This window comes from Podarcis filfolensis (assembly GCF_964270895.1).
Source record: "Podarcis filfolensis genome assembly, chromosome: 7".
NCBI classification, from domain to species: Eukaryota; Metazoa; Chordata; class Lepidosauria; order Squamata; family Lacertidae; genus Podarcis; species Podarcis filfolensis.
Genome location: NC_139603.1, coordinates 69,576,429 through 69,594,623, shown reverse-complemented (window position 1 = coordinate 69,594,623; position 18,195 = coordinate 69,576,429). Strand labels below are relative to the sequence as shown.

The 18,195-nt window shown below is 38.0% G+C and overlaps 1 protein-coding gene across 29 annotated transcripts in view; it reads right to left on the bottom strand.

Annotated features, from left to right (window-relative positions):
* RIMS2 (regulating synaptic membrane exocytosis 2) overlaps window positions 1-18,195 on the bottom strand; it is a 338,908-nt gene that overhangs the window by 138,379 nt on the left and 182,334 nt on the right. For 22 of the 29 annotated variants that reach the window (XM_083621718.1, XM_083621705.1, XM_083621723.1 and 19 more), the window contains 5 exons: window positions 17,448-17,578; window positions 13,754-13,925; window positions 12,735-12,888; window positions 7,124-7,192; window positions 1,092-1,248 (listed from right to left, as the gene is read on the bottom strand). In XM_083621718.1, coding sequence (XP_083477844.1) covers window positions 1,092-1,248; window positions 7,124-7,192; window positions 12,735-12,888; window positions 13,754-13,925; window positions 17,448-17,578 — 683 coding nt within the window. Of the gene's footprint in view, window positions 1-1,091; window positions 1,249-7,123; window positions 7,193-9,968; window positions 9,996-12,734; window positions 12,889-13,753; window positions 13,926-17,447; window positions 17,579-18,195 lie in introns of all 29 variants that reach the window. The other 7 variants (XM_083621717.1, XM_083621716.1, XM_083621699.1 and 4 more) reach the window with 1 other exon arrangement.

Below are 18,195 nucleotides of genomic sequence, written 5' to 3'. Positions count from 1 at the left end.
TTCCAGTTGCTGATATATAATTAGAAGTCTCAGTAATTTATGAGTAACTGACTATTTGTATCTTTCACTATTTTTATTGTTGGGTAGAGAGAGAAAAAATTATCAGTTTCCATGTTGTGGTAGATTGATTTATACTAATAAAAAATGGTTGTGATCATGGTCCTCAATAAAGAACTTATTTTCTAGCTTGTATGTTCAATGAGCAGAAATCTTCCACCTTAACCATATCTAATATTCCATGACAGGCACAATGGTTGCTAGGGTAGGAAAGGAAGTCTATCAAGATAACCAGCCACTGGTGGTTCTACAGGTTATTAATATTCCAACAGAGGTTATTCTTTTGCAAATGAAATATTGTTATAAGCTTTCAAGAAAAAGTTACAATAATTTTATACATAACATAAAAAAACTAGGCTTAAAAATGAATAAATAATAGAGGCTAATATCAATATGAAACTCCTAACTGCACTGTTGCTCTAAGCTGGAACAGACTTTGTCCTAAATCTATATTTTACATCAATGAGCTGAAGATTTTTACATAAACATAAGGTCTTTCTTTGCTGAACAGAATTCAAGTGGCATTTTTAATGCTAATATTGCAAAAGTCATACCATATCTAACAGGTGGGGGAAAATATTATTTCATCAGTTTCATCGGGATATGAACCCATATAGGCAGCGTAGGATGGCAAATTAGTACAATACATAATCTGTATAAAGCTCAATAGTTACTACATCGGTTGCTGGCAAGGGTGTTTACTTAGGAAAAAACACCACAGAGAGGTTTTGGTTTTGTTTTGCTTGGATTGCAGAGATATAAATGAAGGAGCAATCATTCTTGCTCTGAATGGAAAGAATTACACTGTATGACTAGTCATTTACAAAGATAAGTGACAAAACAAGAGGTAAATTATTAATAAGGTCCATTACTATATTATAAGCAAAAATATCTGTGTTACTACAGAAAAGCAATTGAATTTTCATATTCTCTCACCCATTATCTTGAGTTTAAAGAAATAATTTTAGTATCTACATAATTTCATGTCATATTCAAACCAACAAACCCAAGCCTAAATCATTATAATAATTTACCTTTGTAGAGGAGGGACACTGGGAGACCATGATCTTGTCCTTCCTATACTGTCTCCACGGTGAGGGGACCCTGACCGAGAGCAGTGATTGGATGACATCACTTGTTCTGGCACTGATAGTGTTGAGCTTTGAAGATCTCGCCCATTATGTCGGTAATCTGGGAGCGGGAGGGAAGGTTGAGAGAGCTGAACTAACGGTACAGGTATGGTGACATTTCACTTTTTCTGTTTTGTTAGATTTGTACAGATGGCAGAAAAGTTGCACCCTGGAGAAAAGATGTCGCAATATATAATGCTGTCAAAATTTTTAAAATAATTACAGGTAGAATTTATACACCACTTTTCAAATTGCTCACAGTGCTTCACGTGTGCTGCCAAAAGTAAAGACACTCATAAGGGAATAATGAAAGCCCTGCTGTATCAGACCAAAGGGACATCTAGTTCAACACCCTGTTTCACACAGTGGCCTACCAAGCACCTATGGGGAGCCCCGAAGCAGGACAAGGGTAATAGCACTCTCCTACTAATGTCCCCCAGTGAAAATATTCAGAGGTATGCTGCCTTTGTTCCTGGAATATCAGAAAAACCAGTAGCTGTTGATATTCTCCATTAATTTCTCTAAACCATTTTAATGACATCAAAGTTAGTGGCCATCATTACATCCTATGGTAAAAGATTCCATAGTTTAACTATGTACTCTAGGATGAAAAATTTCCCTTTGTCTATCCTGAATCCCCCATCATTCAGGTTCATAGTATAACTCTGGATTCTAGTACTTTGAGAAAGGCAGAAAATCTTATCGCTATCCAACTAGTTTGCCCCATGCCCGTTACTTGCTCTTTTTCTAAACTAAACTAAACTAAACTAAACTAAACTAAACTAAACTAAACGAAACGAAACTCTCAAAAGTTGTAAGAACTTGTTCTTGACCTTGCTTTTCCCAGCCTCCCTCCTATTCCTGCTCCTTGTGTGTCATAACTTTTTAGTTTGTAAGTCTGAGAGTGGCCACTCTGGAAGACTTTTTGGCTAAAGGGTAGTGTGTAAATGCCTTAAATAAGCAAGGAAATAAAATAACATTTCTTATAGAGGACTTGCTCCAGCCCCTTGATTCTGCACCTTTCCCAACTCTACAATATCCTTGTTGAGATGTAGCAATCTCAGTTTTCCAAGTATGGTCACAATATAGACTCATATAAAGGCATAACAGTATTAGCAGTTTTATTTTTAAACTTTTTGATACGTTGCTCCCCAACTCGCCTTTTCACAGCTGCCGCTCACTGTGTTGATGTGTCAATTGTGCTATCCCCCATAATCTCAACGTCTCTTTCCTCATCAGTCACTGCCAGCTCAAACCCCATGTTTTGGGAATTTTTGTCCCAATGTGCTTCTCTTTACACTTTCAATGAACTACATTTGCTTTTTGAATGCCTATTCACCAACTCTGCGAATATTCTTTTGGAGCTTTTCATAACCCCCTTTTGTTTTTATCACACTGAATAATCTGCTACTGTCAGCAAATTTAGCAACCTCACTCCTAACTCCAGACCAAGCCCCAATTCAGATATTTGAGGGGTCCTGCTTTTTACACCATGATTCTGTTCAAAGATTTTCCACAGCCCCGCATTCTTATTGGCTCTCATTTCAACTTCATGTCAAACTTTTCTTTAAAACAAACAAACAAAACCTTGCTCAGCCCACTGCTGACTTTTGTCCTGTTTTCTTGAGCCACAGTGACTCCCAAAAATATTCCCTAATGGAATTTCTATAGGCATCTCCTCCACTTTTGCCAACAACATGTGGCTTTGGTGCTTATGTTCTGTCTGAGTTTTTAAATAATTTTCTCCTTTCCTCATTCTTTATCTTTTCCGCAGGCTCCCTTTGCATATTTTGTCCCTTCCTTAGCCACCATGACTTAGGCCTACTGGTCCTATAATTTCCCTATTACACTTGCTCTTCCCCCATATAGTTCTGCAGTCCTCAGCATATTTAAACACAGTTCTTCCTGTCCCTATAATTCTGAGTGGTTTTAATCCCAACCAAACTTTCACTTTTTAAATAAAAGCTGGGTTGTTCAAGAACATTGTACAGTACTGTTAAAAGTTTAATTAACTCTGCAGTTGAAATGCCACTGACCATTCCATGACATCACAGAATTACCGCTAAGATGGGTGGCTAGATGACATATTCCTAGCCCCATACATCAGCCTTTGCCAATAGAGATTGTTCCAATAAAAGGTACTGTCTCACTTATTTTGAATCATTTAATTTCCTGTACATCAGTATCCACTATGACAATTAAACTAAACATTCAATAGTCAACATAAAAAATATGGGGGGGGGGATTCATGGATGTTACAGTAAAGTATGAATTCAAAATTTCATTTATCAGGTTTAAAATAAAGTGATCCCTCACTTGGAAAATACTAATTTGTGGTATGTTACAGCTAATATGCTCATAATGCATTTTCACTCGTTCCATGGGGGAGCCCATTAGCGCTGCTAACACTTAGTATCTTAATTAAAAATCTGGAAGGCTGGGGGAGGTTAAAAATATGCCCATTCAATGTGCTGATTATATTATACAGGGAGCTATTACAGAGACCAGGGAAGACAGAAAACCATGAGACAGCCTTAAGAGAGCTTCAGCCTGTAAAAATGCAACTTAATACATCTAAGGCATAAGAATCAGCAAAATTATTTGCAGGGCAGTAACCATATCCATTACCTTTAGAAGAAGGCACAGATTTACAGCAGTCTTACTAAATTTATAGGTTCTCAGTAGCTGTTAAGAATTGATTTTGGAAGCTGCCAGTTCAATGATACATTACAAACAAAAGCGCTTTAGGAGGGGGCAATTTGGAGCAGAAAAGTAGCAGGAAATACTGCTTCCCTGTGCCATATTGCCTCACTCAAGCCACTTCTCCTGCCATGGGATTGCAAACTGGAAATATAGCTTTGAAGAGTGATTTGGAGTAGAGAAGCATCAGTCAGGCAAAGAGTCAAGCACCGTCTCTCCCTGCCACATGTAATTCTGCAAACCTGTCTGGGCCCCAAATGCTTCTGCTAAATCTGGGTATTCTAATGTGAGGTGGGTAAGGACCTGACACAGCAGCGGTGAATTAACATGGAAATAGCCCAGCAGACAAGCACTCACTTGTATAAGGTGCAATCTGGTGAAGCAATTGTTTCCTGCATAGCAAAAAATCCTGAACTATATTCCAACATTTTAAAGTAGACATGGGGGCGGGGGGAGAAAGAAAACATTTCAAAGCTCTATTATTATCTTGTTCACCTCCTTCTTTCACGATTAATTTATGGCACTCCAAGGAAGCACTACAGAGTCTCATCAACCATTTTGTCCATGCATGGGCTCCGTGCATCAGCACTGGTGACCATATGCTTGAGATGGTAGACAATTTTGGTTATGGGTTCCACCATAACCAGCAACCTCTTCATCGACACTGAACTGGACAATCATATTGGCAAGGCAGCCACGACAATGGCTCGTCTCTCCAAAAGAGTATGGGAGAATGTGATGCTAACAACCAATACCAAGATGAAGGTCTACAAGGCTTACATGTTGAGCACACTGCTTTATTGAAGTGAGTCATGGACAACTTAAACCTGCCAGGAAGAACACCTCAATACCTTCCATGTGTGCTGCGTCAAGATGATTTGCAGGACAGAGCCCCAAACAAAGATGTGCTGTCCCAATCCCACATTCCCAGCATGTTCACACTCCTGACTCAGTGATGTCTATGCTGGCTTGGTCATATTCACAGAATGGAAGATGGCAGGATCCCCAAGGACATACTCTATGGGGAATGATCAATGATCATGGCCAATGATCACAAATAAGGGAGCTGGAGTCTCCAACAACATTTGGATAACACAATATTGCCTACCCTTGCCTTGTGGCATGTGCCACCACTCTAGAAGTCAATCCATCACTTTTAAACCTCCCCTTTCCAAATAACATAGGCCTTTAAATCTCCCCACCCCCTAAATTACCACCTTGAGGAACCCCAACAATAATTGGGACTAAAGGGGTATTGATCTCACTTCACCCCATGGCCTGGTCCCCATGAAAAGTCACCCCTTCCCCCCAAAAAAACCAACCCCCCCAAACAAATATGACTGGGGAAAGGGATACTGTGCCTGCCCTTTACAGTTTTTAGGTTGCAGGGAACCTTTCAGATAACCAAGGCTATAATGAGCACAGACAACACCAATGTCCAATTCCAGGTACACAGTGGTTCTAATCAGGAATGAGGCAAGATGAGTGGCAGTCAGAGGTCAAAGTAAGCAGAAGATCAGGTACAAGACACAGTGCTGTCAACAATATATTGTTCCAGCAGCTCTACCAGCCTTGCATGGAGGCTTCAAAGCCAGAGCTGTCAGAACCGCACCCTGGGCTCAGCTGTAGCCTCTTAGAGGTTTCTGCAGAGAGTCCTCCTCATGAGGAGGGCTGCTCCTGAATAGTCCTTTACTCACTAGGAGTCCCCTTCTGCAACAAAACACTCCTGACTGTGAGGGTGTCAGTCTGCCTCTTGAAGCTCCGCCATTCCCAGGGGTTGTTCTGTCTCTGCTTCAGATGCTGAGCTCCCTCTCTGTAGGGAGGGATTCTTGCCAGTTTCCCTTGAGAGTCCTGGCTCATCCTCAGTTGCTGTTCTGGGCTATTCCTAGGTATCTGGGGGCTCCAAATATTTCGCCAGATCATTCTTGGAGGAGGAGTCATCTGGTGAGGGCATGACAGACTACCCACCCATCTACAGAAGGCTATTTAGATTCCAGAGGTCTGGAAGCAAGCTGAGAAATTCCAGCACAGAAAGAAGGAACAACGAGGAAACAAATGTTTGTCAGCATCTCTACAAAGAAACTCTTTATCTTCCAAGTGCTCTCCTGGCACAAAGACTATTGAATTGAATGTGGTTTGCACTGACAGAATATTTCTTTATGTAATATTTGCTAAGAAATACAAACTAGATGGGTACAAACTAGATGGGTTTTTCAAACAAATAAAGTATAAAAAAATTAACACATGCCAATCAGTACTGTCTAAAATCCCTCATCCTAAACATCCTAAACTATTTCCTAGAAGAGCTCTCACCTCTAAGCTTTCATGAGTATTTTCTTCTGAGCTGTCATCTTCTGGACTGAATGTCATACACACATTTCCTCCTTATGCATATCAAAATATGGCACAGCTATTTGACACTAACAGGGTAAAAGCTGTCCAGTTTCCCATTTCATGACAATATGCTACTGTTAGTGAGAATGAATTGCAGATATGGTCACTGTACTACATGAACCCAATTTGAGACTGATTCTGGAACTAGCACTCTGTTTTATGACAAAAAGGAACAATGAATAGGTACTTCCCATTCTTTTAACATGATGATTTAGAGGCCATTTGTGCAGTGTGCCTAGGTCCTATAAACTGATCTGCTTTAAACATGCTACTAAAATCCAGAATGGATGTAACATCTGCTTACTAAATATGCTCTAAAGGAACTGCTAACAATAAAATGTTCTTTTGCCAAATAACTATATCTCTCTATGATGTACTTAACATAGCTCAGGCAAAAGTGAAGCTAACAAAATCCCAATAGGGGATGACAGCAGTTATGATGAGCTGCCTACAACCACTGTGGATAGCATATTTAGTTTGTAGCTGTACTTGCTGTTGGGGCTTCTGCATAAGATAGCAGAGTTGTGCCTTCCTATATTTCAAAGTGTTAAACTATTTACATGCCAGAAGAGTAGAGGAGGGGGAGGGGACAGAAAAAGCAGCTTGAAGTAAAACATACCATGTAATACCTACACTCCTTAGAAGGAATTAACATTTCTGCCTGTTCAACATTTCTGTTGGGATTCCAGATCCCACTGGCATGCCAAGTTACCTCATGGCATGTCTAAACAAGCAGGAAGGTTTTTAATTAAAACACAACAATGAAAGAGTAAGTCAATCAACTTATATGACAAATTATAAATATAAACTTTTTCAGTGTTAAAATCTTATAAATTTGTTACCTGACACTACTCCTATTCCATCATCGCAATCATAGTCTGAGACTTCACTATCACTTATTCGTTTGGACCCTGCCAAAAGAAAGAGAAGATCATAGGATTAATTATAGCCGTTCTATTAAATGAGTACTACATTTATTAAGGCTTGCTGATCATTGTTAACAAGGCTCAATAGCTTTCCATGTATGCTTTTGTCTCCTATAAAATAAATTATAGCTGTGAAAAGCAGAGAAAAGCAGTATTTTATATGTTAATGGAGTGATCACAATACTTACCAAAATAACTAGAGCTTCATCAGCAAAAGCTGGCCCAAAGTCTATTATTAGACCTTAACAGTAGGTCACGTAAGAAAAAATTGAGACTCTGGTTTAATTTTAAATATGCTTACCCACTTCTCGGTTTCTTACACAACAGCAGGCAGATATTGTTCAACAGTTTACAACCACATTTAACCTATTTGTCAACAATAAAATAATCCTATTGGACAGGAGGGGTCACTTTAGCCCTCAATGAGTATACAAATAAGATATGAAAGGACTAAATCATAGAGCTGAACAAGCTAGTAAAGATAGTCAAACTGATGATATTGAACTTGTATATTTCATATACAGTAGAGAAGTTTATCTCCCTCAGCTGTTGTGTATTTTCTAAATGTAGTGAAATTAAGCAACAGGTAGCACAGAATAAGCTCCTCTGCTTCTTCCATTTTTGCAAGGAGCAAGGGTACTGTTATTCACTGTACACTGAAACACAACATGACCTCAATAAACACGTCCTTCCACTTAAATACCTTGCCTTTGTTTTGACAGCACAACTGTTCTGTATTCAGTGTACAAATAGAGCTCAATACTTTGGGTATAACATAAAAGCTATTGGAAATGGAAAACACAAAGAACGGGCAACCAATTTTATATGATTGATATTCTGAGGCTGAATTCATGAACTGAACGTGCTGCATTTGAATTGGTATGTAACTCAGCTGATGAATTATACAACATGCTATAGGATCCACATTAAGAATAAGAAATACTTAAGCATTCATAGAGCAGAAACAAGAGCTAAAATATCTGAAGAACGAACATCCTACTTATAATTTCTCAAAGCACAAAAGGAAGACAGACTACAGAACTAGCATTCTACAGTTATTTGTACTAATTTTAAAGCAACCCTTTTGTAAGCCCCTAAAAAGAAAAGAAAATTAATGGCTAGCAAAAGCAAACAAAATCAAAACAATTTGATTTTCATCTGTGACTAAAGATAAAAGTAGTAAATGCAATGTAGTCTGTCATTAGCAAGACTTTTGGATTGGTTTTACCTCAAAGTTTGAGCTAGAGAACACTGATCGAAAGATCTTGGCATCAAATTAGTGGTATCAAATTACTGGTATCAGCTTGTAGAAATTGAACACTGAAATACTATGAATGGATGGTGCAATTGAGAAACCATATAAACTCAAGTCTCAGAAGTATTGTTGCTGGGCCTTATTGTTGTTCAACATTGCTAATGAGTTGCATTAACGGAGAGTTTGCACATAAAGTGTGCACATGGCACAGAGTTGGAAAAGGCGACAACTATTTTTAAAAGTAGAATTAAGATCCACTAAATGTAAACGGAAAACCTAGCTGTAAAGGAAAAGGATAAGATCCAACATAATGTTAGCACAAGCTTCATTGTGCAAGCAGTAGCACACCAACTTATCTCTCACTTAAGAAGAAGAAGAATAGTGTTTGCACAACATGATTTGCAAGCATCAAAAACCCATTAGAATTGGCTCTTGTGCTATGCTAACAAGGTTCTGATGAACAGACTAGCTGTTGTGTGAGTGGACTGCCACAATTGTATTTTTGACATTGACAGTGCCAAATGAAAAATGAGAATAGTGATTTTTAGAAGAAAAATACTGATTAACCAGTCATGAATCAACTTTTATGCAAAGGATCTGGGCTGTTTATGAAAGAATATTGCTAAAAATTAATGATACCAGCTGCTGTACAAGATTCAACCTGTTTCATTTTTGTACTATTTGCCTTATGACAACTTATGCAGTAAGTTTTGCTTACCATGAGGATTTGTGAAGGAAGATATTCTAGGGGACAAACCCTTCTCTCTCTCACCCTTCAGTGGGCAAGAAACAAATAAAGCTGAGAAAAATTGAGGAATGCTCTGTACTCCCATCGCTTAGCAGCCTGCTCATCCCACCTTATTTCTCTTGGTAGGGTCAACCTTTTGTTGTTGTGCTGGTGGTACTTTTAACAGGAACCACGGATGCATTACCTTTGTCAATTATGTGAATTAAACCTGGTTATGGTATTCCAGTTTTGTTCTAACCAATATAATACAATATCACGTTTCTTGTGAATTCCAAAATACTGAAGTTATTTTTTCGCTTTTACTTCAGCACTTCATTGTCAAAACCTTTTAATATGGGATGGCATTCAACCAGATTTTGCTCAGAGTAGACCCATTGAAATTAATGGATATCAGTAAGCTGGGTCCATTAATTTCAGCAGGTCTGCTCTAAGTAAAACATAGTTGAATATCACTGATGGCTGTCTCACCTCACAAACTGTATACCAGATTCAACAAATCTACTAATATTATTATATACACCTTCACATGGCGACAAAACAAATAAACAGTCCAGAAAAACATTGGATTTTTTCAGCAAATGCTTATAATATTAAGCAACTAAAATTAGAAATAACGCAAGGGCAAGGGCCTATCTCTGAAAAGCAGAATAAGAAACCCACAGCAGTTGAACTGGTGCACAACAAGCAGCAGAAGCATTTTATCAACAAAATAAATGGTGTATATGAAGCAAGCAATACACAGCATGCTCATAATTTACCTGAATTATATGAATAAATGCCTTTATCTGGAAAAAATGTTAAAATGAAGTGATATCAGAAACAAATACACGAGGACTTGACATGCAACAGGCATGTGTATCATCTGGCAACTTAGTTTTGGAAAACAGTTTTATGTGGAACAGCTAGTTAAATCTTTACACTACAATCCTATGTATGTTTTTCTTAGATTGAAATCTCACTGTGTTCAATGAGGCTTACACTGCATTAAGTGTATTTAGAACTGCAGCCTAAGAGTGAGTTTGTTTTTTAAATCCATACAAACCAGAATACAATAGTTCCTGCACATTGAACCACAAATGCTATTCCGGCAACTATTATGATATTATTTTCAACATATTCTAACGAACAATGTAATCCTATCCTCAAGCTACACCACCAAGCAGGGTCAGGGTTAGGACAGCCACAAAATTCCTCATAGTGGAAAACCACAATGATGACAGTTTAAGAGACTTATGCCTCTTATGGAGGACCGTAGCTAGGGGGTGGTGAGGTGGGCCCCCGCCAGGAGCGCAGGCGATGGGGGGGCGGTGGCGCAAAATCGGCTACAAAATATGTCCATAAATATAAATATTGATTATTGCCTCATAAGAAATGGTTTTAAATAGGGGGTGAATTGAATGGGGGGGGGTTGCAGGAGAGGTGGAAAGAAGAGCTAATTTGTCTGTGGCTAGGGGGCACAATCTGGGCGTTTCTGCCAGGGGCGCAAGATCACCTAGCTACGGTTCTGCTCTTATGACACCAAAAACACATCAAGATCAGTCCTGGGCAAGTCCCCCTGGAGAGGACATGACAAAGTTAGGATCCTACAACTGAAAGGACTCTACTTCCAATCAATACCCGCCTTATCTCTGAAGGCAGGAGGAACCTAAGAAGGCCCTTGTTGTTTTGAAAGTTTATACTGGTGCAGGCAGGCCTCAAGGTACTCAATCTCAAGACACCTAGCACTTTGAAGTTGAAGTCCAACACCTTGAATCATTCTTAGAAATGAGCTGAAAATCAATGCAGCAGCCTACTGAAATGCTGGTAATGTTTTCCATAGGCCTAGTCCCAACCAGCAATCTATTTAAAGCAACTGAAGTTTTCTAACAGGGCTGTCCCACATGAATTTTATTTGCAATAAGCTACCCCTGTTACTTTCTGGGAGTCATATAGCTGTCACAGGAATAGGACCCTTAAAAGAACAGAAAGGTTGCAAAGCCTTTAGATATGTTGATTTCAGACTCCATTCCCCAGCTGACATAGTTCATTAAAATCTGTGGACATCTGTCTCTGCTTCTTTGACCATGAGCAGAGAGGGGGCTTCCCCTTTCCCTATTCATCCTATCTATCTTCACAGTTTTGTTTTAACTTTAACAGCCCTTTAGCATTCTTTCTGATTTACTGTTCAAATCCTATGTATATGCTGTGCATGTTTTCTCAAAAGTTCCCCAAATTCAATGTGATTTCCTCCCAAATAAGTGTGCATAGGATTGCAGCCTCAAATAACTTATCCGTGCATAACAATACAAATTATAGTCATAAACCTGCGCAGAAACCATTCAAACATGCAAATTAACAAAACATGCCCAAAACACCAATTTCATATAAGAGAAAAAATATGTGGACATATGAAGAAGAAATAATGTATATCATTCTTTTGCTTTGGCCAAAGATCTAGCTAGTTTAGCATTCTGTTTCCAACAGTGGTCAGCCAGATGTTTCGAGGAAACTTACATGCAACATCCCTTCCAACTCTACAATTCTATGATTTCATATAAAACCCTCCCCAGTTTGTTGCAAGCAACTGCTATTTTGTTGCTGCTGCCTTGAAACATGGGGTTCCATCTCAATACCATGTCTAATACTTTAGCAATTCCAACATTTTGAAACTACCTATCCACCGAGGGGCATCTCATCTCAAAATTATACTTTTAGGAGGAAGATGTGCCCTGTTCATCAGGCTTTGGGAGGTGAAGTATAATCTGTCTCAGGTTAGTTTTGTACTGAACTCCTTGAAGTTGCAAGTTTTCTTGTTGTTTTTTAGGTTTTTTTGGCCTTTCCTACACATGCAACAGAATGATGTAGTCAATGAACTGTAAAGTCCTGAGATGGTAGAATAGAACATATCAAATATGCAGGTGACGGTCACATTTTATTGGTCCCCATGTAAAAAAAAAGGGGGGGACTTGTAAACAGTCAAGAGCAATTTTTGCATAGAACTTTGTTTATATGGGGGCAGATTCAAAAATGTGACTCATACCACTGCAGTCTGAGGTAGTATAATTCACTGTATCACTTGAGGATTTCACCTCCTCGTTCTGCTCAATTTGTGTGTGAGGAAATCACATATAGAAGCAGAAGTCTCATTTAGGAAAGTTGCATTAGAGGTAGATTAACTGTCTGTTTAGTAATCAAATTTCAGCATATCATGATTTGAAGCATTCTATTCTCCTGCAGATGTTTGTGCATGAATCCTCAAATTATATATATTCACCATTATGAAGTGCGTATTAGCTGTTGCAAAGGCTAATGAATGATATACGAAATGCATTATATCAACATTTTTCATACATGATTGTATGGCTATGAGAAGGAAAAGAAACCAGGGGAGGCAAGCATGATGTTTCTTAATATAAGTATGACACTCCATCAATAAAGTTCAGTAAAAATACTGAAATCAAGAAAAGATCAATATTTACAGATGCTGGTTTTTCATTGTATTCCACATAGAAATGAATATGCCTTTAAGAGAACAGAAAACCTACTTTGCAACCTTCGCGTGGGACTCTCTCCATGAAGCTGTCGGCGTGGCAAATACGGTGAAGGGTGGGGAAGTGGCAATGAGGAGACATCATGTGTCTGAAGTTTGTACCAATGAGGCTCATCATCCAGCAGTGCTGTTTCTAATTCAATTAGAATCTAAAAAGAGAATAAAACATGTCACAGTGCAAAGCACCACTTGCACCATAAATGTTTCATAAAGTCTACATTACGTTGTAGTCACATATTTCCAGCATCTCGTGAAAATTTAATGGCCACTTTAGTTTCATAACAAATCTCTGTATTAGAAATCAATATGAGGAACAATGCAGTAAAAATGTGTTTAGGTTAGAAAGAGTAAATGTGACTAAAAGTGCAACCTATCCTCAAATTACCCCAACTAGATGAGGATTACTGATGTTGCCAAAAATTGTATTTATCTAGCTCAAAAACTGAACTTAATTACAAATTGAGCACTATATTCTCAATAAATTATTCTCTGGCTTAGAAAGTAAATTGAGTTTCTGGTTAGATTACTGCAATGCATTATATGTAGATGGCTTGGGAACTTCAGCTGGTGTAGAATTTGGCAGCCAGATTGCTCACTGGGGCATGATGGTTTGAGCATATTACGCCAATCCTGGCCTGACTGCACTGGCTGCCAATTAGATTTGGGGCCCAATTCAAAATGCTGGTTTTGACCTATAAAGCCTTAAATGGCTCAGGAATGCAATACCTCAAGAACCGTCCCTCCCCATACAAACCAACCTGGACCCTGCAATCATAATTAAAAACAAGTACATTTTACATTAAATAATATAAAACTACCCATGACAACATAACACAGGACCACAGAACAGAGCAGCAGTTCACAGAAATGCAGAACAGGAGAAGAAATCTCAGTGGCTGTTTATGTCAACAAACCCACAGGGTTACTCTGCCCAACAAAAATTACATTAAATATATTTTTGATTCCCCCCCCCCTCAACAACTCTTAATAGTCTACTTAAAATGCTTTGAATACCTCTCCTAAAAATTCACTTTCTTCCTCACGAACACGTGCTTGGTCCCAAAGAGTAATTTCCAACATTCGTTCTCGAAATTCTCTCCGATGAACTGGAGAATAAATGAATGTTTGGTTCCATTTGGGCTCCAATGTTTTCTTTACTGTTTTTGTTCTTCTTTTGTTCTTATCACTGTAATTGAGAAGTATAGATTAAGTGTTGCTGTTCCATTGAATATGTGATTTATAAAACAAATGGCTGCCAGAAGAAGATTACAAAGGCTTGCTTGAGACTTGCCTTCAGAAACTTCTTTGCAAATATATACAGCAAATACAAATGAATGCTCACAAGGCCCCAATACTTTTCTTTATGTAGGCATGTTCCTTATATTGTCTGAAGTAATGCTTTTAGGCTGAAATCCTTTGAGTGTTCAATGGGGCTTACCCCTAGTTAGTGGGTTCTAGCCAAATAAATGAGAGTAAATCCACTGAAATTAATGTACCAGTACCTATGTTAGTCATGCCTATTAATTTCATTGGGACTACTTTGAGTATGACTAACACTTAATGCAACCCAGTGTGCAGGGTAGCCCTCCAGATGTTTTCAGATTCCAAATCCCAGTATGTCCAAACAGCATAGCCAATGGTCAAAGGTGATGGAAGTTGAGTCCAGTAATATCTGGAGGGCAGCACATTGGCTGCCCTAGTGTGCAGGACTGTATATGACTGTGCTGTTAATTTAATACTGCATAGGATTCTAGTGTTAGCTTCACATTTCAGGCACAGGCCAGTATCCAAATAGCTTTTTTACACATATCTAATGACATTATTTTACTTGTTTCTTGAAGCAGCAGACTCAGGTGACATACTAGAAACAATTAACATTCCAGTTCCAAAAATGGTTCCCATTTGGCACTTGGGAGTGCTTTTTGAGAAATCCAGTGCAAAATCCACTGGAGAAATCCAGGTATGCAAAACTAGTGTGCAGTCCTTTGGATCCAATCCTTGGTCTAGTTGTTTACACAATGAACATGCTCATCTTTATCTCTTTATTTGTAGGCTAATTTTCCACAGAACTGTGCCCAAAGTGGCTTACAACATTATTGCAGAGTAAACTTTCATGCGTAAGTCCAAATAAAATGCAGTTAGTCTTTAAGGAGCCACAGAACACTCTTTTAGTATTATTGTAAGAGATGAACATGGTTCTTCCCTACTGAAATTGCTAATACACCTATGTATAAACTTCTGCTAAGTTTTTTTAAAAAACAGCAGCTCAAGACAAGGTTTATTATCACTGGCACAACTTAATCTAAGTTGATAAAAGAACTGGCTCTCTGGATCTTACCCAATGACAGAATCAAACAACTTACTTCAGAGTAGCTCTCTTATTATCACTAAACTCCTTTGGAATATGTGGATTTTTTAATGTAGCCTTAATGACTTTATTTTAGACACTAAAGATTTGTTTACTTTGGAGAATTGAACTAGGTTATATTGGACAAGTTTCTCCTGTATAATTTGTTTAGTCAGAACTTCACAGCCTCACCTAATTAAATGCTTGAGTTGTTTAATTGCACTTTATTTCTAGCAGGTTATTTTTCCATATAAAAGAGATTTATTTTTGCCTACTAAGCTTATTCTTCCGGGGGGGGGGGGGAGACAGGGGAGAGACTGCTTCACTGTTAGAAGAAAACAAATTCAATAGAACAAGCTACTTTTACTTTTGAACTTGAAAGGAAACACCCAGAGTAATTAAAGGAAAACATCTACACTATTTGCCTTAAAAGAAAAGCAACAACTGTGAAAATTATAAAAAGGAAACATGCGGCACTATAATTTCAAAGTATGTACATTCTGGCACTGTCTTAATAATTAATAATAAACAAACTGCATTTCTTCTATACATACATAGTATACGTATATGATACACCTACAGATGGTAAATTGCTTGGAAAAAATGCTTTCTGATAAAGATATCATAGCAGTGCCTTTTAACTGGCCCACTTTTAAAATATATTTTGGAGGGGGGTTATATGAACAGCATATTGCAAACTAGTATCAAAATTACCACAAGATTCAAAAACAAAATGTCATAATTTTGTCTCATGTTTAAAATGCCTAATTTGGATAGTTATAAGAATTCATAGTTGGTTGAAAATTGCATGTTCCGAGAAATATGGATAGTTCTAAAAAACTGAAATCACATGCAAAGCAAAGCAGGAAAACATCTAAGTAACCCTGTGCTCTTCCATTTTTTCCATTTGCACAAATATCTCTGCTTAGCCACTAGAAATATCTCTGCACAAATATCTCTGCTTAGCCACTAGAATGATTCTCCCTCTCCTCCCACACCGCATGCTGTTCAAGGGGTCATTCTGACGCTCTCCAGATACAATTTCAGGGCATGTGGGGAGAAGACAGGTGGGGAAAACCCTACTGAACAAGCAGAAGTTCTTACACAGGGCTTTCAGTGGCAGGGCTGGTTAGATTAATCCCTACTACAGTTAATGCAGTTATACAAAGTTATTTTTTTACTGATCACTGACCATAATAAAGAGTTACAGATAGGTAGCCGTGTTGGTCTGCCATAGTCAAAACAAAAAAATTTTTTTCCTTCCAGTAGCACCTTAAAGACCAACTAAGTTAGTTTCTTGGTATGAGCTTTCGTGTGCATGCACACTTCTTCAGATATCTGAAGAAGTGTATCTGAAGAAGTGTGCATGCACACGAAAGCTCATACCAAGAACTAACTTAGTTGGTCTTTAAGGTGCTACTGGAAGGAAAAAAAATTTTCATAATAAAGAGGTTGATCAACTGATGGTTATATAAATAGGGAATTACTAAGATTTGGCATCTCTCCCCCTCCTGCCACAATTTATTTCTCTTGATCAGGTTTCTCTTGGGCTATAGCAAAAAGCACTGCCAAATCCAAGGTGTTCCGACTCTTGCAGCGGGTTCAAGGCCAAAGGGACTCCACTTTCTCCCCACTGCTTCAGCTCTGGACCCATAACAAAGATCGTCAAGCATGCCATCTGCTCAAACTTCTTCGATGACTTCAAGGTCAGATAGTAGACATGGTCTTGTGCTTGCTGAAGAAAAACATGCAGTAGGCCACTTGCATTCATTCTGCCACTCACATTTCTAACTGCACTAGGAGGGCAGTGTGCATGTGCAGCCTTTACCAATCTAGAAAGCCTGTAGGACAGCGTGGGGTTGTTCTGAATCATCATATTTTTCTGCCACTAAAGACCCTGTAAAATATCTCTGTAACGCTCAACATCCACTCACAAATTCTCATTAAGGGTTATGGAAATATATAAGATTGTTTATTGGGTTAACCAGGATTACTGCAAGCTACCACCACAGTCAACATTCCTTTCTCAAATGTCTGAGAAAAGCATAGTTATTATGACTTAGATAAACAATGGTAATCTGAATAGGCACATCATTCTGTGTGATATTATTTATCTTCTCCTGCTTAAAAGTTTCAAAATTTATTGACCATCATTAATAAGACCATCATTTATTTTTCCCTGCAAAGAAGCTAACCCTTACAACTTCCTCAGATATTTGATCAGGTGTGCTCCTTGTCTGGGATTTCTTCTCTCACAAAAATACAGTAACTGAGATATTATCATCAATACTAGTTACCAAACATTACTAATTTTTCACAGAAATTTAATTTAAAGTAGTTAAGCCTTTTTTTTCATCCTACCTTCTGTCAGGAAGAAAGTAAATCTTAACATAGGGATTCCTCGGCCTCCCATCTTCCCTTGAAGGAAGATCCTTTGCACCCAATATTGTGACTATCAACTGGTGACCAACCTTGTCATACCACAGTTTTATCTGTAAAGAAAAATTATAAATTAGTCAATCTACTTCTTTCATAATACAGTTATCCTTAAAAGCAAATGTAACTTTTAGACTTCCACTGTATCTGTTTTACTATTACAGTATAGGTAACTTCATGGCATTCTAATTTGTAGCCTTAAGGCCCAAAATGATAAATGTGGTGAAATTTATTTTGTATGTATAATCTGTTTAGCACTACATTACATATGTAAAAATATGCAAAATTGTTTACTTTTGTTATGTATATGCTGTAGATGTGCATGTGTGGAGCAACAGATATCCTAACATTTTTATATGCAATATGAATTCATGAAAGACTACTTCAGATTTTGATTAGTATATGTAGAAAGACCATGAAATAAAGTTGTGTACACTACAGACCTGTTCACATTACAGTAATTGACCTGTTAAGGCATTTTACATTCAGTTTACAGAAGTCTTCTACATGCAAGTATATGGCAACCAACTTACTACTTCAACTCTGCACTGTACTTAAAGGTAATATGGCATTCACTCAGCCTTTTTTATTTCAATCTTTATAAAACAAATTCATCTCCTAGATTTGGAATAGCTTACAATTCCTGAAAAAAACTAACCAATAGAATGGGGAG